Here is a 20096-nt window from a genome sequence, read left to right on the forward strand (position 1 = left end):
GTGTAATTGTAATACAGAAAGGGCAAAAGAAAAAGAAGGGGCAGACAAAGTTTCTGAAGAACAAAAGACAAAAAAAAAAATTCCCCAAATTTGGTAAAAGTATTAACTTAAAGATCAAAGAAACTAAATGAGCTCCAAGCAGGAGAAACACAAAGAGAAGCAAAACTCAAAAGCCAAAGGGAGAAAAGGAAATTTTGAAAGCAACAATAGAAAAAAATAATACATCAGAGAAACAGAACATAAAAAAGCCTCATGAAGGGACCAAGCCTGGAACAAAGAACGGATAAAATCAAGTGTGGATACAGTGTACTAAATGAGAGGAGAAGTTGGAGGGGTAGGCAGAAGCCATACAGTCTAGTGTCTTGCTGGCCATGCTAAGGAGTAACGATTTTATTAAAGTTAAAGTGGGAACTCAAAAATTTAACAGGTCCTGACATAATTTGTTCAATATGCTGAAGAAACATGGTGGCTACTTTGTGGACAATATATTTCACAGGGATGAGAGTTGAATAAAGGAGGAAAACTGAGATGTTAATTAAGGCAAGAGATGAGTGACATTGGATTTTAAAGTGGTAGTAATAGATGAGACAGTTGTACTCAGGATATATTTTGAAGATAGAATCAAGAAGACTTGTTGATAGGTATTAGTGAAAAATATATATATACATAACAAACCCAAGAGTCCATCCAAACAGGGAAGCCATGTAGGTTAGACAAGTCTGAGTTTCAGAGAAAAGAATGGTGCTCAGATATAAATTTGGATGGACTCCATATTTTGCTTCTTTACTAAAATCTATCTACTTTTACCCAAATTTCTGATTCCTCAGGTACACACTCTGTATTTTTTCCAGAGTCTTTAGTTGTAATTAGTGGGAGAGATAGGAGATAGTCAGTAGTGGGTTCTCTCTCTCTCTCTCTGTGTGTGTGTGTGTGTGTGTGTGTGTAATCTCTAGGGTTTTCTACATATATCATTTTGCCAGTGAACAGAGATAGTTTTACCTTTTCCTTTGTAATTTGGATGACTTCTACTTCTTTTTCTTGCCTAGATATTCTCTCTGGGACTTCCAAGTGATATGTTAAATAAAAGTAGTGAAAGCAGTCACCTTTGTATTATTCTTAATTTTAGAGTAAATATTTCAATCAAATGCAATGTTAACTGTAGGCTTTACATCATGACCTTTATTATGATGTACTTTTCTTTATTCCTGTTTTGTTGAGTGTGTTTATCAGGAAAGGGTGTTAAATATTATCAAATGTAATTGATATCAATTGAGGAGATCATGTGGAATTTTTCCTTCATTATATTCACATAATGAATTGCACTGATTGACTTTTTTGTATGTTGAGGTATCTTTTCATTCCAGGAATAAATCTCACTTGGTTATGGTGTATAATCTTTCTAATATGCTATTAAAGTCTGTTTGTTAGTATTTTGTTGAGGATTTTTGCATCAGTATTGACCAGGGATATTGGTTCTTGTCATGTTTTTGTCTGGTTTTGGTGTTATGGCAATGCTGGCTTTGTAGACTGAGTTAAAAAATGTTCTGTCCTTGGCAATTGTTTGGAAGAATTTGTGGAAGATTCCTGTTAATTATTTTTAAATGTTTAGAAAAATCAGAATTGAAACAACCTGAGTATGTGCTTTTCTTTGTTGGGAGTTTTTTTTTTTTTTTTTTTAATTCCTGACTCAGACTAATTCTTTGTGATGCGGTCTTGTTAGATTGTTTGTTTCTACGAATTTATTCATTTCACCAAAGTTATACAATTTGTTGACCCAGAATTGTTTATAGCATTCTTTTATATCCTCTTTATTCCTGTAAAACCTGTTGTAATTTGGGTCCTCTCTCTCTGTCTTTTAAGTCAATATACGTAAAGTCTTGGTGATTTTTTCTTTTTTAGAAACAACTTTGGGTTTCATTGATTTTTCTCTGTTATTTTTTCTGTTACTCATTTAATTTATCTCTAATATTTATTGTTTCCTTCTTGGGAAAACTTAAGATCAAAATATGTGGACTGTTGCAAATTATATATCCAATAAGGGGTTAAGAACCGAAATATATAAAGAATTTACACAACTCAATGCCAAAACAACCAAACAATCTAATTTTAAAAGTGAGCAAAGGACCTGAATAGATAGCTTTCCAAAGAAGATACACAGAGGGCTAACAGACATATGAAAATATGCCCAACGTTACTAATTATCAATGAAATGCAAATCAAAACCACAATGAGATACCACCTTACACCTGTCAGAATGGCTAAAATGAAAAACATAAGAAATAACAAATGTCAGTGAGGATGTGGAGAAAAAAGAACCCTTTTGCACTGTTTGTGGGAATGTAAATTGGTGCAGTCACTGTAGAAAAAGTATGGAGGTTTCTCAGAAAATACAAAAAAAATAGAGAATATGCAATCCAATCATTCCACTACTGGGTATTTACCCAGAGAGTATGAAAACATGAATTCAAAAAGATATATGCATCCCTACGTTTACTGCAGCATTACTTACAATAGCCAAGATATGGAAGCAACCTAAGTGTCCATTGACAGACGAATGGATAAGGAAGATGTAATGTTACATAATATATAATAGGGTATTACTCAGCCATAAAAGGATGAAATCTTGCCATTTGCAACAGCATAGACAGACCCAGGAGGTATCAGTATTACCTGATAAGTGAAAGAAGTAAAAAAAAAAAAAGGACAAATGCCATATGATTTCACTCATATGTGGAATCTAAAAAAAATATGAATGAATAACACAAAAAGCAGAATCAGATCTATAAATATGAACAAATTGATAGTTGCCAGAGGCAAGGGGAATGGAGGGATGGGCAAAATGGTTGAAGGGGGAGGGAGATACAGGCTTGCAGTTATGGAATGAATAAGTCATGGGAATAGAAGTCACAGGATAGGTAATATACTCAATAATATCGTAAAAGCATTGCTGGGTGACAGATAATAGCTATACTTGTGGTGAGCATATCATAACATATAAACCTCTTGAAATCATGATGTTGTACATCGGAAACTAATATAAAATTGTGTTAACTCTACTCAAATAAAAATAAAAATGAAATGAAATTAAACAAAATAAAATAAGATTTTGTGGGAATAGAAAGCTAAAAACAAAACAAACAAACACAGTTGGCCTCGGCTACAATGGAGAGACTACCTAAAGATCCTAGCCAGGAGAAACACTTGTAAGGTGAGGATGATATCTTATAGCATGAAGCGTGTACTTGGACCAAGGGACAAACATATGGAGCTCCTTCTCCAACAGCTAGAACATATGGACATGGGAATCAAGGTGTGGAGAAAGAGGTGGTACTTTGCACAGTTACATCCTATACCAATTAAGATTTCCATTCCCGGGACAGTTAGCAGAGAGTGAATACCTAAGGATTAATTTTCTACGAGTGGTTACAGTAATGGTTATGCTGCACTGGGGGCTGAAATGGCCACCTCTCCATTACCATTGAGTCAACAGGCAAAGAGAGCATGAAGGTAGTGGCCAGATAATTTACTGTTTACCAGGTGCAAAAGGATCGCTGTTTAACACTGTGGGCTAGGAAAAAATGGACAAAGCCCAGGAGATCTTTTGAGATGTAGCTTGCGCTGTGTTGTCATGATTCCTAGGAGAAGAATCACAGTCCCATCCAGATGAGATCACCAAGAATGAAGGTATGAGCCACTCCACCAAGGAAAGTACTTCCAAGAAGTTGAAGTTGAGTAAAAGGGTAATTGTGGCAGATTACAAGTTCCAAAAGTGGCCACGTTGTGACTCCTTCATCAAGAAGTAGAGTCTTTTACCTCTCTTCTTGAACCTGGGTGAGCTTGTGACTGCTCCAACCAAGAGACTACCTTGTGACTCTTGAGACTGTTATACAAGTGACAAATGACTCTTGTCATTTGGGAACTAGACGCTATGTTATGAAGAAGTCCAGGCCATGTGAAGAGGACATATAGATGCTGCTACAAACAGCCGTAGCACAAATCTCAGCCAGCAGCCAATATTTACTAGTAGACATATAATTCACTGGACCTTCAGATGATTCCAGTCTCTAGCTTTTGAGCAACCCCAGCTGAATCTAAGAGGAGTAGAGATGAGCTGTAGCTAAAGAGCCTTGCCCAAATTTCATATACAGCAGCAAAATTAATGTCATTGTTTTAATCCTTGTTTGGGGATGATTTGTTATACAGCCATATGAACTGTAGCAGAGACTATTACTTGTATTTACGTTCTTCATTATAAATGTGATTAATTCCTTCAATTTATTTCTACTCTCTAGCTTTAAAGTACTGTTGGTGGGACTGTATTCCTAAGATTTGGGGTGCCCTCACTCTAGTCTCTGTTTTTCTATTGTATCAGAATGTAATTCTTGGTTGAGGGACAGGAGTGGGGAGTGCATTGTGCCTGAGGGTTGAATCAGTATACAAACAACACAGAATATACATTGTGTAGTTAGTTCAGTGAATGGAATGATTGCATGCATGAGTAAATGGATGGGTAGATGGACTAACTGTTTGGGAAAACATGAGATCTGTGCCCCAATCCCCACACAGAGTCAGGAAAGGTGTGTTGGGCTTTTTTAAAAAGATTTTATTTATTTATTCATGAGGGATACACAGAGAGAGGCAGAGACATAGGCAGAGGGAGAAGCAGGCTCCCTACAGAGAGCCCAATGCAGGACTCGATCCCAGGACCCCAGGTCATGCCCTGAGCCAAAGGCAGACACTCAACCACTGAGCCACTCAGGCATCCCAGGAAAGGCTTTAAAGATCATAGTTATTCAAAAAGAGAACCCGAGTCAGAAAGGTCACATTCATTAAAGAGAACAATCATTTAGAAATGTATTAGGGCCATCCAAGTATACCTTGTTACTGTGAATCACCAGCAATGTTGTGTGGATGTTCCACTCTTGGAATCTTGGTGGCTATGGGCTCCAGTCCATGGTGTATGTGGTAGAGACTGTCTGTGGTCTTCAATATCCAGTCACTCTTCTTCACAACAGAATCCAAGAGCTTCAGCTACTGCATTATCCAGCCTCTCATAGTGCTAGGTGGGGCCAGTGAGTAAATTCTGGCCCATGACTTGTGAGCAAAGGCAACTTATAGGATCTCTGGGTTAATCCCTTAAAGAAAACTGCAATTTGTTCCATTTCCTCTTACCCCTCCCCGCTGGATGAACTTGGCTGGCATGTAGACCAGGATCAACCATGCAGATGAAAACAGGATTTTAAAGGATGGATAGGTTTCTCTGCTTCCAGACCATCTACCAATACAGGAAGGCTTTATGTGAGAGAGAAATATACTGCAGCTTAATAAAGACACAGTAATTTAGGATTCTGCTTAAGTGACCATGCTGAGATTTTGACTGACCCAGGGAAAACACTCTAGGTTTTATTGTGCTCATCTCCAGGTATCACCAATACCCTTTCCTTGCATGACGCCTCCAGGGCTCCAGGGCTAGAAGGAAAGAAAAGGGTCTCAGGGAGCCCTCTGGGCATGGACACCATGGTAGGTAGAGCATAAAGCACTGTAATATTCTCTATGAGATAAAGCTGGCCCTTGGCTGCTTGGGTGATCAGAAAGGTGGAAATAAGATGTGCTCCCTGTGATATATCAGGTGGGGTTAGATGGCAACTGTCCCCTCCCTTGGTTAGCAGTACCATGCACATTCATCAGGCAATTGGATAGAGGACTCCCACCCCCATCCAGGGGGTGGATGCACTTGGTAGTGCATCCCAGTGAGGAGGTCTCAATCCTTTGGGGGTCACTCATCTGTTATAGATCAAAGCTGTGGGCCTGTGGAGAAGGGAGATGGACTTTTCTGCCTCTGGTAGAGCCCTATTTTTTTCTGGGCTCCATAATGTATATAGTTGAGCCTAACCTGAAGGTTCCAGGGACTTCTTGGGATTCATCTCAGCCAGAGGGTGGCTGAGTTGGAGGATCCCTACAGAACTATATAGCCCATAGCCCAAGTGATCCAGGGATGCCTCAGGACCGGTAGCAGTGAAGTTCATGGGCAGAGGACACTACATGACAGTGACTGACAACCCACCAGCTCCTGCCAAGGAGGGTACTGGGACAAGCTGAAGATGAAATGGAGTCTGAGGCCATTGCACTCCATAGGCCTGTTTCATCTCATGCTCACACAGCATCTCTGTAATGAAGATATTAATATCTCAACCTTATAGGTGAGAAAATCAGGGCTCAGAGAGGTAAAAAGACCTGTCCAAGGTCACACAGACCGAGGGCAGAATTTGAACAAGAACTGTGATTCCAATGTGATTCCAAGTATCTACACTATCTGCAATATGCCAGAGATAGCTAGAGAGGAAGGAGAGGAGAGGGAGAAAAGACAACTTGGATTGATAAGATATAGGGAGAGAAGGCCTATATTCACATCCCACTTGAAACAAATATCTCTTGTCTAACTTCTATGTGTCACCTGTGTTCTTTTCTATCACTCTAGATACACAAAAGAAAGGCCTCAACAATTCTGACCAACTTTGGGTTCCCATTACATCATGTCTGGCCTGAGGATGATGAGACTGGTTCTAATTTCAGCTCAGCAATGGACTTGCTATATGAACCTTTGGTGAGGCCAATCCCCTCTGGGCCTGGCCTTCCAAGAAGAAGGAGAGTGAGGTGATGGCTAAAACTTCTTTCCTCTCTAACCCACTGGATTCTCAGAGATATTGTTGTGTTGCTGTTCATCAAATCAACCTCCTTTTCCCTGCCCTCTGTTCTCATGGGACATATGGGCACCTGGCTGAGTGGACCTCTCAAGCTGGGGCCAGCTGGGCCCCAGCCAACTGGCACAGCATTCAGGTTCCATCTCACTCCAGACAACCAGCCTGAAAGTCACTCTGACACTTGGATCTAGAGTGGAAGGAGGCTCAGAGAGTGAAACAGGTAAGTGACAGCTGCCTACCCACATCGGTACTGTCCTGGTGTTCTCTTTCCTCCTGGCTCCCAAGGAACATATCTGATGCCACTCCACGGCCTAGGTCACCCTTGCCATTGGAAAAGTGCTGGTGGAGCAGGGATACTCATGAATCCCCACTTATCTCACAGGAGGTCTGGCCAGCCCTCCCACCCCTGACCTTGAGACTTTCAAAGATCATGCGTTAGTAGGAAGCGAAGAAGCAGAACCCACCTGGAATACTGGGAAAGTAGGAGACTAACTTCAGGTCCCACTTCCTTGCAGGCAAGTCCCTTGGTCTCTCTACTCTCAGTTTCCTCATCTGTAAACGTGGATGATGATCCCAGCCCAGGGAGTCAATACATGAAGCTTCAAGTTCCAACCTGAGCTCAATGTGTGAGGTTCTCCATGGGTCTGGCCCTCTCTGTGACTTGGACTTCCAGGCTATGTAAGGAGAGAATGGGGCCTGTCATCTCTTGGCCCTTCCATTTCTAATACTATGGCTTTCCCTGCCTGCCTTCCTCCACCATCTTACCCTCAGCCAGCCCTGGTTCTTGGGCAGTGTTACTTCTCCTCAAGAGGAAGCTCATTATAAGCCTCTACCCAGCAGCTCTGGCCCAATTCTGACCTGCTTTGCTTGGGAGTATCTTTTGGTTGGTCAGACACTGGAGGGGCAAGAGCCTTGTCCCTCCAGTTTTCCCTCATGATTCTTGAATTTCTGGAGTTCCTCACACCTTCATCCAGGAAGTTAAAAATATAATGTACTACCCAACACCTCTTTGGATACCTCCAAGGCCTGTATCATGCTGGCTTCAGTCTCTGACAGTCATGGTTATAGACCCAAACAGTTGGACTAGCAGCTCTGGACAAGTTACCTGTCCAACACTCTCCACTCTACTTCTCTCTACCCTGAACAGAAAGCTGTACCCACAGTATTTCTTGAACATGCTAGGCTAATGAGCTCATTCTCTCCTGAGGCCATTGACTCCTGCTTGCCTTGGGGGCCTTACATTGTCTTGCAGACCCTTGGGTGAAGATCAGGTTTTTAGAGGGGAGCCTAAGGAGAGCAATGATTAATCATACCTCCAGGGGCCTATGGGAGAGGATCTGTTGCTTTTGTGTGGTACATGTCAGTCTGCCTAGCACCCATGAATGAAACCACAGTAGAGGTGAGGTGTTTTCACATCTCCTTCAGCCAGCAGTGACCATGCTTGGGTGACTGTGTCTGAGGGCAGCTCAGAATGGTATCTGGCTCCAGCCACCACCTCCTGTTTATAGGTTTCCCCACTACCACTAACCTCTCACTCCTAAGGTGACAGACCACAGGAGAAAGAAAAACCTGGGGCCAGATTCCAGGCCAGACTCTTCTTCCCTTTCCAAGGTGGCTAAGTCTGGCCCTCTGTTCCATTTCCTAATGAATGGACTGGAAACCAAGAAGCAAAGAGTTTCTGATTGTAGAAGCAGCAAGAAGCCATAGGGAGCCTAAACTCAAATTCTGTAATTCCTAAGTGAAGAAACTGAATCCCTAAGAGGTTCAAATTCTTATCCTAGAATCCTTACAGAGGAAGGGTCATTATAGGCCTCTTCCCAACAAGATGCCTGTGGGTGCATCTGTTCTTGATGGGGCATACTCATGTTGGCCCCATGCCTATCATGGATAGTGTGTAGCTCCTCCCAGGGTCAACTTTTCATGGTGGCGAGGAATCTTGATTGTCTTTCCCTTTAGCAGAGTATCTTTTGTCATTATATTGATGGCATTTTTCTGATAGGACCTAATGAGCAAGAAGTAGCAACTATTCTTGACTTACAAGTAATGCATTTGCATATCAAAGGATGGGAAATAAATTCCCCCCCCAAAATCAGAGGCCATCTACCTCGGTGAAATATCTAGGGCTCAGGTGATAGGGGCATGTTGAGAAGTCTTTGGTAGACCCTGATAGTGCAGGCCTCTAGCATTTTAGAACAAAGTTCTGTCATCATCTATATATAACCACTCTCCTTTTGTGAAACTACTCTTGGCCTATTACTGGGACTTAGCAGAGACTGAAAGCTTAGCCATGGACCAACAAGTTACCATGTGACCTGAACTGGGTGTTATCTGACTCATGAAACCGCAAAGTTGGGTGTGAAAAGCAGCATTTCATCATCAAATAGAAGTAATATATACATGACTGGGCCTGGGTAGACCCTGAAGACATAAATAAGTTACATGAAGAAGTGTCCATGGTCCCTACTCCTGATACACTGCCTTCTCTCCCCCAGCCTACACCTATAGCCTCATAGGGATTCCCCTATGATCACTTGACAAAAGAAGAGAAGGCTTGGGCCTGGTTTACAGATGGTTCTACATGATATATAGACAATAGCCAAAAATAGACAGTTGTAGCACTAAAGCTCCTTCCTGGGACAACCCTTAAGGTCAGTGGTGTAGAGAAAGTCTCATAGTGAGCAGAACTTTGAATAGTGGACCTGGCATTCCCTTTGTTTGGAAGAAGAAATGGTCAGATGTGTGATTATATACCAATTCATGAACTATGGCCAATGGTTTGGCAATCTAGATGGTCAGGGACTTGGAAGAAGCAACACTGGATAATTGGTAACAAGGAAAGTTAATGAACCAGTGTGTAGATAGACTTATGAATAAATGAAATGCATGAAGATATTGTGTTCTACATGAATACCCACCAAAGGGTGACCTCAGCAGAGGAAGAGTTTAATAACCAGTGAGTCTCTTTCTCTAGCCACCCCTATCATAAATCAATGGGCTCATGAACAAAGTGGTCATGGTAGCAGGAATGAAGGTTACATTGGGGCCTCAACAACATGGATGCCCATCACCAAGTTTGACCTGGCTCTGACCACTGCTGATCAAACATTCTGCCATCAAAAGGGACCAGCATTGAGTCCCTATTACGGTACCATTTGCTGAGGTGATCAGCCAGATACCTGGTAGAAATTGATTATATTGAACCCTTTCCATCAGGGAAGGGACAGTATTTTCTTTTTTTAATTAATTTATTTTTTATTTATAAATTATTTTTTATTGGTGTTCAATTTGCCAACATATAGAATAACACCCAGTGCTCATCCCATCAAATGCCCCCCCAGTGCCCGTCAACCAGTCACCCCCCACCCCCTCCACCTCCCTTTCGACCACCCCTTGTTCGTTCCCAGAGTTAGGAGACTCTCATGTTCTGTCTCCCTTTCTGATATTTCCCTGAAATCTGGCATTGTGATGAATTGTGAATCATGCCCCCAGCATGAGTGGGAGATATCAGAAAGGGAGACAGAACATGAAAGACTCCTATTCTGGGAAACAAACTAGGGGTGGTGGAAGGGGAGGTGGGCGGGGGGTGGGGGTGACTGGGTGACGGGCACTGAGGGGGGCACTTGACGGGATGAGCACTGGGTGTTATTCTATATGTTGGCAAATTGAACATCAATAAAAAATAAATTTATTTTTTAAAAAAGACAATAAAATATGTATGAATAAACTTATCCAAAGAGGTGAAAGCTCTGTACTCTGAAATATATAAACTACAGATGAAAGAAACTGAAAATGACACCAAGATGCTTGGGGTGGAAGAACAAATACTGCTAAAACGTGTGTACTATCCAAAGTAATCTACACATTTAATGCAATCCCTATCAAAATACCAACAGCATATTTCACAGAAGTAGAACAAACAATCCTAAAATTTGTAGAGAACCATGAAAGGCCTTGAATAGAAAAAAACTCATGAAAAAAAAAAAAAACCCGGAGGGTGCCACAATTCCAGATTTCCAGTTACATTACAAAGTGGTGGTAATTAAAACAGTATGGTACTGGCATAAAAATAGACACAAAGATCAATGACATAGAACGGAAAATCCAGAAATATACCCACAATTACATGGGTCAATTAATCTTTGACAAAGGAGGAATGAATATACAATGTGGACTAGTCTCTTCAACCAGTCGTTTGGGAAAACTGGAAAGCCACATGCAAAAGAATGAAACAGGACCACTTTCTTTTGCCATACATAAAAGTAAATTAAAAACAGATTAAAAGGCAGCCCCGATGGCCCAGCGGTTTGGCGCTGCCTTCGGCCTGGGTGTGATCCTGGAGACCCTGGGATCGAGTCCCACGTCGGGCTCCCTGCATGGAGCCTGCTTCTCCCTATGCCTGTCTCTGCCTCCTGCCTCTCTCTCTTTCTGTGTCTGTCATGAATAAATAAATAAAATATTTTTTAAAAAATAATAAAAAATGAAAACAGATTAAAGAACTTTTAAATGTGAGATCTAGAACCATATAAATCCTTGAAGAGAGAACAAGCAGTAACTTCTCTGACATCGGCTGTAGCAACATTTTTCTAGATATGTATGTCCCCTGAGGCAAGGGAAATAAAAGCAAAAATAAATGATTGGGACTATATCAAAATGAAAAGCTTCTTTTTTCTCTGAGGGTTCATTTTATTTTTTTTATAAATTTATTTTTTATTGGTGTTCAATTTACCAACATATAGAATAAACACCCAGTGCTCATCCCATCAAGTGCCCTAAAATTAGGGATCTGCCCTATGACCCAGAAATTGCACTGCTGGGGATTTACCCCAAAGATACAGATGCAATGAAACGCCGGGACACCTGCACCCTGATGTTTATAGCAGCAATGTCCACAATAGCCAAACTGTGGAAGGAGCCTCAGTGTCCATCGAAAGATGAATGGGTAAGAGATGTGCTCTACATATACAATGGACTATTACTCAGCCATTAGAAACGACAGATACCCACCATTGCTTCGACGTGGATGGAACTGGAGGGTATTATGTTGAGTGACATAAGTCAGTCGGAGAAGGACAAACATTATATGGTCTCATTCATTTGGGGAATATAAAAAGTAGTGAAAAGGAATAAAGGGGAAAGGAGAAAAATGAGTGGGAAATATCAGAAAGGGAGACAGAACATGAGAGACTCCTAACTCTGGGAAATGAACTAGGGGTGGTGGAAGGGGAGGTGGGCGGGGGGTGGAGGTGACTGGGTGACAGGCACTGGGGCGGCACTTGATGGGATGAGCCACTGGGTGTTATTCTATATGTTGGCAAATTGAACACCAATAAAAATAACTCCGAAACTAAAAAGCTGAGTGGAGAGAAGATACTTGCAAATGACATACCTGATAAAGGGTTAGTATCCAAAATATATCAAGGATCGATTGATACAACTCACAACCCCCAAAACAAATAATCCAATTAAAAATGGGCACAAATTATGAACAGACATTTCTCCAAAGAAGACATGCAGGAGTCCAACAGACACATGAAAGATGTTCAACATCACTCATCATCAAGGAAATATCACCTCATACCTGTCAGAATGGCTAAAATCAAAAACACAAGAATCAAGTGTTGGAGAAGATGTTGAGGAAAAGAACTCTTTGCACTGTTGGTTGCGAATGCAAACTGGTGCAACCATTGTGGAAATAGTATGGAGGATCCTCAAAAAAAAAAAACAAAAAAAACCAGAATGACCCTACAACCCTGTAATCACACCCTTGGTATCTACCCCAAACACACAAAAAACACTCATTCAAAGGGATACATGCTCCCTGGTGGTTTAATCGCAGTGCTATTTGCAATAGCCAAACTATAGAAGCAGCCCAAGTGTCCACTGACAGATGAATGGATGGATAAAGAGATGTGATATATATATATATATATATATATATATATATATATATATATATATAATGGAAATAATATTCATCCATAAACAAGAGTGAAATCTTGTCATTTGCAACAACATGGATACAGGTAGAGCATATAATGCTGAGTGAAATGTCAGTCAGAGAGAGACAAATACCTTATGATTTCACTTATAATTGAAATTTAAAACAAAACAAATGAGCAAAGGGTAAAGAGAGAGGGAGAGAGAGAGAGAGAGAGAAACCTAGAATCACTCTTAACTACAGAGAACAAACTGATGCTTACCAGAGGAGAGGTGGGGAGGTGGTGGTAAATAGGGAATGGAGATTAAAGAGCACACTTCTCATGATGGGAAAAAAATAAAATAATAAAATAAAACTTCAAGTTCATCCAAAAAATGCATTTCTTTTGTAAGAAAAACAACAGTTTTATTTGTAAGTAGCAACATAGAGAATGCTACAACAAGACCAATGAAAATGTGCTTTTGGATTCAGTAATTACTCACCTCAATATAAAGACTTAAAATGAACTGTCATGCCATAAATGAGGTTTCCTTTAAACTACTACAGAACATCTAAAACCTCATATCCACTAGCATCTTCTAGGCCAATAATGCTGATTGTTTAATAAGCATAGCCTCCATTATACAGCCCTGGCTTTGTCACACCTTTTAAATGTCCTTCATATGAGCTATCCCACTTATGAATTCTATCACTGTCAAATTGCTTGGGGTGAAAAGTTTTCTTTTTTATAATGAATGGCTTGGGCACTTGAAACTTCTATCCTAGTACCGAGGCATTTTTTTTCTTACTATACTTGATTTTAGAAAGGGAGCAAATTCTTTTCCCAGAAGAGAAATGAGATTTTTAAACACTTCAAGATTGAGAAAGACCCATCAAATATAAATCCTTCTCACCATCCTCCTGATTCCTCAAAGAACGTTCTCCTCAGCATTCTTATCCTATTTAACAGTTATGAAGCTCATTCTTTTTTCTCTTCATATTCAACATGAGCTTTATGTGGATATCTATGCAAGGCAAATGAGAGCAGGCCCATGCTCTGCAAAACTGAAACCCTTGTAAATTCATACACACAGCAAAATAAACATACACTTATGAAGATTCTGATCAAGGGTCTCTCACTAAATAATATCTTCTAAAGCACTGCACGAAAGTCCTGGGTCAAGGTCTGTGGGAAAAGTCAGGAGTTTACATTAGTTTTGGCCATAATGAAATCTGTCTGTTTACTCCCTAAACAAAGAAGCTTCAGTTGAGTCCAGCAGAGATATTCCACAGCACATTCTATCTGGGGATAGGCATCAGAGCCATCTGTAGGGCTTTTTTGTTGATTTGATTCACATGTACATGCCATAGCTCCATCTTTGAGAGGCTGCCTCACCTAGGCACCAGTTGTTCTGATGCCCAACCATGATCCAAACAGATACTTGTGTGCCTACTATGCACAAGCAGGTGCTTTGCCAGGGATACTTAGTCACTCAACCAACAGGTAATTCCTAAGCCCAATCAAGAAGAGGTCTTTGAGAACAATGGGCATGCAGCAATGAATGCTGACTGGGGAAATAGGGAAGGCTCCTTAAATTGAGCGGTATCTGAACTGGGCCTTGGATAATGGGGAGAATACTAATAGGAGGGGTGTGACAAACAGAGGGGAAAACAAGAACACAAGCAGGGTGTAGAGAAGTTTTCTGGGAGATAAGCTAGTAATATGATGTGGCTGGGACCTCTTGGAGAGGAGTTTGTAGGAGACAAAATATGCAAGAGAAGATAGGGCTAGGTTACCAGGACCTTGAATGTCATGCTGAAAAGCCTATCAGATAACCTAAGAAACATGCTCAGATCTACATTTAGAAAGATTATTCTAATGGATGAATGGAGTAGGAGAATGGGAACACAGAAACCATCTAGGAAATTTTGCAACACATCCAGCGAGAGGTAATGCAAGCTTGAATTGGGATGGTGGAAATGTAAAGGAAGGGATATATTTGATAAACATCAGAGGTAGGATAGAAGGAATCATTGAGGAAATGATAGAGACATGTAAGGTGACCCCAAGCACTCAGGACAATGCTTGGCAAGTGACAGGTGCTCAGTAGGTATTTTCTGAATAGATTTAGCAAGGTTTTAGGTGCTCCCTGACATATATTGTAGCAGGGGAGTAGGTGGGTTTTAGGAAGACAAGTTCAGTTGAGTAGTTGCATGAAGGGGCTGAGAAATAACAGGCAGTGAAAGCAGATTACAGCTGGGTGGTAAAGGGAAGAGAAAAGATCCATTAACTCCAGAGAAAATTAAGGTAGACACAAAATTAGTTAGGAATGGGAAAGAGCACCTCAGTGGGCTAGTGAAAGAACCAGTGGGCATACAGAACCTGAAGAGATGAGGAGGAATATTAATTGCAGAGCATTTTCATCAAAGCAGAGTGGGAATGCAGGTATTCATTTGCAGTGCAGAATTACGTAACTCTTAATCATAAAAACAGATTAGGCCAGTATTTTATTTAAGCCCTCCTTTCCTTTTCAACTCCATCTCTCCATGCCTCAGAGCTTTTCATCTCTGTGAACCTCAACAAACAAAATGTTCTTTTTTACCCCTAGTACATGTCCCCATCCTTGGAATCATAATATGATGTTTATTTTAAGGCAGCTGCAGAAACCAAATTAAGAGAAACAAATGATCCTAACCAAGCCCATCCAGACACTTAAAGTATGTGCTCCCAAAGTTCAAACATATTTAAAATGAAAGGCCCATGTTCACTAATCTTCTAATGAAACACTGAAATCTTATGGACTATAAGATACCGAATAAGTTTGGCTGCTGAATTCCCACCACTTTCCAAATTAACAAGGCACTGGCATTCATGCATTGACATTTCTGTCAATGAAATAAATAATCTATGTTTTCTGTAGCTCAGTTTCTCTCATGAGATGACTAGACTTTGAGTTCTACATTTACTTCCAACTCAAAACTATTTATAATAGAATTATATAAGTATATAACCATAAAACAACTTCTATGACTTCACCTTGTTTCAACTTAATAAAGGGGTTTTGAACAAACAAATGAAATTAACAGTTATCATCACCTGTAGAAAAACAAGTGTGTGTGTGTGTGTGTGTGTGTGTGTGTGTGTGTGTCTTCAATACTTTAAAGCAACTGAGAATTGAAGTGTTGGTTGTAACATAAAACAACTTGGGATTTTTTGGTATACTCCATGAACAGAATTTCTTAAAACGTATGCAACAGATTAGGCAATCTTTGGAAGATGTTATCCCTCCATTTTGAATATATCCTTTAAGTACATGTTAATTTCAAAAGTTTTGTTTTGCCATAAAGTTTGAAAACAGGACTAACAGCCATTGTTTTGTTCAGCAACAGTTTCATCTGTAATAATGTCTCCCAAAGTAGTTCTGTATCTCAGAATGTATTTGGTCAAAGGTGATGAGAATGACTCCAAATCTACAAAGAACCTAAGACAGAGAAAGTGTTTTCCAAACATCATGCCAAATGTTCAAGTTGTCCTATGGATTGACACTACTTTAAACTATGTCTTGACAGAAAGACAGCTTTTACCAGTTGAAGAAGAAGGAGGAGGACGGACGGAGAACAGGAGGAGGGAGAAGAGGAGGAAGAAGAAGGGAGAAGAAAGTTCATAGAATTCTAATTTTAAATATATGTGAGGCCTCTCGTTCTATTTTTCTCTCAATTGCCTTCTTTCTGCTTATCCCTTGGAATTCTAACATTAGGATATCAAACTTTTCCAATTCTGGTAGGGAATAGAAAAAGGCAGAGATCTTTTCCAGGCCAGCCACTTCAATTTGTATCTACACATCTTTTTCACTCTTGATTTCTTGCTACTACTTGGTAATCTGAAAAATAAAAATCAATGGTCTTGGCAAGTAAACCAGACTTGTACAGAAGCATTAGTGCCTTTGTGCTTGCACTTTCCATAAGGCTTAATTAAACCTATGTACACAGGGACAGATTTACAAGAAGAGTGGTGGTGTAATTTGTAAAGATGAAATGTTGGCAGAAAAGAGCAATACTCCTATACATGCAAAGATATTCAATGAAAACTGCTAGCTTCTAAGAAAGCAAGTACATGAATTAAATCTAGCTACAATTTATCTATCCAGGTAGCTGCCCAGGATCTGGGACTATCATTACCTGCATACACGTTCCAGGAGGAAGATGGGGATTGATTATCTTTTCTCTTCTTGTTCACCAAAAGGACAAGTGAGTAGTACTTAGCCATTAACTAGCAGGATTCATCCATGAAGACTTAACAAGTTTGCTTCAACACTCTCCTAGTAAATTATACCTCAATTAAAAAACAATACTATGCTAATAACTACAAGTATTTAAAATTGAAGCTCTTTAATTCAAGCACCATTAAAGCTTTGCAAAACCACCAGCCTCCCACATCCCTAATTTTATTTTCCCTTTTCCTGGCTAGAAATCAACAATCTCCTGCTAGCCAGTAACATATCATTATGCACTTGAAAATTCATTTTCCTTATAAAAATAAGAAGAGTAGGATTATTAATCACTTCTGTGATTGGGGTGGGGGAGTCTAAGACCTAGCTTCCCCTGATTATGTTTTAGCCAAGTCTTTTTTGTGCTTCCTTTCTACTTTCTGTGAGATTTATAAACCATGGCTAAGGGCCCCAGCTCAAAAGTCACTACAATCAAATTAGAATACTATTATGAAGGTTTCTTGGAATAATACTTTTGTTTTCATTGCAGGGCACAAATTGGATAATTTAACTTAGGCGATGGATTAAAATAGGCCATCTGGCCATAATCCCTATCTCTGTATCCAGAGAATCCTGAAAGACAGGGTTTCTCTTACTTCTTTTGGACTGGGAAGGATGGTGGTTGTCTTCTTTATTGTCATTCTTTCTTCTTTTCCTGAAAATAAATTGCAAGGGATAGGGGAATATATTATCCAACAATTGCTCTTTTGGACACTTAAATTGCAAGCCAGTGGCAACATACACGTTTGAGATCTTGTCTGAGAAAATGCAAGTCACCATCTGCAACCCCAATGATTGATTGATTGATTGATTGATTGATTTAGAAAGATTTTACTTATTCATGAGAGAGAGAGAGAGGCAGAGACACAGGCAGAGGGAGAAGCAGGCTCCACGCAGGGAGCCCAAGGTGGGACTCGGTCCGGTGTCTCCAGGACCAGACCCTGGGCTGAAGGCGGCGCTAAACCGCTGAGCCACCGGGCTGCCCTACCCCAATGATTTAAAGTCAGGAGCATATATCACCAGGCAGGCACGAAGAGGAAAAATATGAAGCAGGAACTCTAAGAAAAGTCAAGCTGTGAATTTCACTTTAAAACATTAGGTTCTGAGGGTGACAGAACATGAGAGACTCCTAACTCTGGGAAACGAACAAGGGGTAGTGGAAAGGGAGGTGGGCGGGGGGTTGGGGTGACTGGGTGATGGGCACTGAGGGGGCACTTGAGGGGATGAGCACTGGGTGGTATGCTATATATTGCCAAATTGAATTCCAATAAAAAAATTAGGTTCATAAATTTGAAATGACCCCTGGGAATAATATAAGAACAAAGAGCATTTATTAGGTACAATTCCAAAATCTACCTTATTAGTTTCATTGTCTCCATTCCCTGAAATTACAGTTCTAGTTTAAGTTATTTTAACCCCTTCCATATGATAACACTTAGGATAGGTGTGGCTGCCAGTGTCTGTTTACTGTTAATGTTCTTATGAAAGTGGTGTAGGGACAAACACTGGAGACACTTTCTACGTGTGCTGTTATCTAATTATTGTTGTTATGCCAGCTACTATTATGACATAATGGTTACTTCACTAGATTGTCATCATGAGGTTGTGGCTGATTACTAACTTGAAATATTGTCTCTCAAAAACGTTTTTAGTGGTTGGCAAGATGACATCTTCAGCCGCAAGTCCCCTCTCAGGAAGTAATCAGATTTCAGCTTTTGACATTACAACTCCTGCAGACACCCTACATTTGAGCAGACATTCTCCCAAGGCATCTACTTATAGAGTAGTAGATGTTTTGTTTATGGTACTCCTAAGGATGGCTGAGTCTACTTATTTTTATAATTCCATTTCTCTTCAATTTTCCTCTCATCCCTGGGAGACTGAACACTGATCCTGTAGACCAGTGATTTCAAACTCTCTGTTAAAGTGGAAGAAACTCCTTTCTTATATGCAAAATTTGTAATAAATAAGAGTAAAAAAAGAGGAGTTACTATACTTAGAACACAGCCTCTTTAACCATACCCATCCCTGGATCCTCCTCCCTGTGCCACTCACGAACTTAGCCTGACCCTTCGTCTTAAAACTGAAGAAACAGCAGGGCCAGAGGGGCACCTGGGCAGCTCAGTTGACTGAGTGTCTGACTCTTGATTTCAGCGTGGGTCATGGTCTTGGGGTTGTGGGATCAAGCCCCACATCAGGCTCCACGTTCAGCAGGGAGTCTGCTTGGGAGTCTCTCTCTCTCTCTCTGCCCTTCACCCTACTTGTGCACTCTCTCCATTCTCTCTCTCTCTCTCTCTCTCTCTCAAAAAAAACTGTTTTGAGGAAAGAGCAGGCCCAGAGAAGCAAAGTGACTCAGAGAAAATAAGTAAAACCTGGTAGAGCTGGAACTAGAAGACAAGTTCTTTGAGCCCCATCCTAAGGCCCTGCACCAGAGTCTATAAAAAGAAAAAAAAAATAGTGAAGAACTGCGTGCTCAGTCAAACAACATCTTTATGGTAAAGCAGTTGTCAATAAAAATTCAGATAATGTGTGCACAGTGCTGTTAAAGGGAAACATGTTTTGTAGGAAATATGTGGTATTTTTTCAGACATATGAGCATGCCAAAGAAACGTAGAAGTATTAGCTGGACTCAGGAAGACAAAGACCATTACAGTCAGATCAGACTTACCATCGTACATACTCACTGTCCAATTATTACCAGCTAGACCCTAAGACCTGACATTTATTGCCCACCTGCTTGTACTCACTAACCTTTCTCTTCCATTTTTCTTTAAGCTCTTCTTCCTGGTTTACCTCATAACTCAGGCAAATGAAACCGGAAACCACCTCTCAGCTGACAGTGAAGGCCCTGACAAGACCTCCTGCTGGCCCAGACCACCCAGACCTTTGGAGCCAAACCCCCAGCTCGTACCTGCACAGATGGACCGTGGAGTGACCTCTGGAATGACCTACCATTACCTTTACCTCATTATAATACTAAAATCTCCACCCAAGGAGGATCCTCAGCCTCATTGACACAACACACAATGTATATCAAGGCATGTTTCCTTAAGGCCCGTGTGCAACCGTATGCCTACCTCTACATATGATGGCAAGGCTTCCCTGTTGAAATATTCATCCTAACCCTAAGCAAAAGGAATCCATGCATCCTCTCTCCAGGAGTCATGGCTTTGGAAGCCAATCCCCATGATCTAATTTGCTGCAAAAAGA

General features: G+C 40.6%; 1 protein-coding gene across 1 annotated transcript; it reads right to left on the minus strand.

Annotated features, from left to right (window-relative positions):
* Positions 1-17393: 17393 nt before the first annotated feature.
* FAM104B (family with sequence similarity 104 member B) lies at positions 17394-19841 on the minus strand. The gene is made up of 2 exons (XM_049107831.1): positions 19798-19841; positions 17394-17541 (listed from the first exon to the last, which is right to left on the minus strand). Exons 1-2 carry the CDS (start codon positions 19839-19841, stop codon positions 17394-17396), a joined length of 192 nt encoding a protein of 63 aa, XP_048963788.1.
* Between the last annotated feature and the right edge of the window lie 255 nt (positions 19842-20096).

Source organism: Canis lupus, chromosome X (genome assembly GCF_003254725.2).
Source record: "Canis lupus dingo isolate Sandy chromosome X, ASM325472v2, whole genome shotgun sequence".
Lineage (NCBI taxonomy): Eukaryota > Metazoa > Chordata > Mammalia > Carnivora > Canidae > Canis > Canis lupus.

Bases quoted from the DNA above. Each gene is read 5' to 3' on its own strand.
- FAM104B (XM_049107831.1), bottom strand. From the start codon at position 19,841: ATGGTAGGTCATTCCAGAGGTCACTCCACGGTCCATCTGTGCAG. The intron at 17,542-19,797 runs GTACGAGCTGGG...ATTTATTTTCAG, and splicing joins TCCACGGTCCATCTGTGCAG to GAAAAGAAGAAAGAATGACA.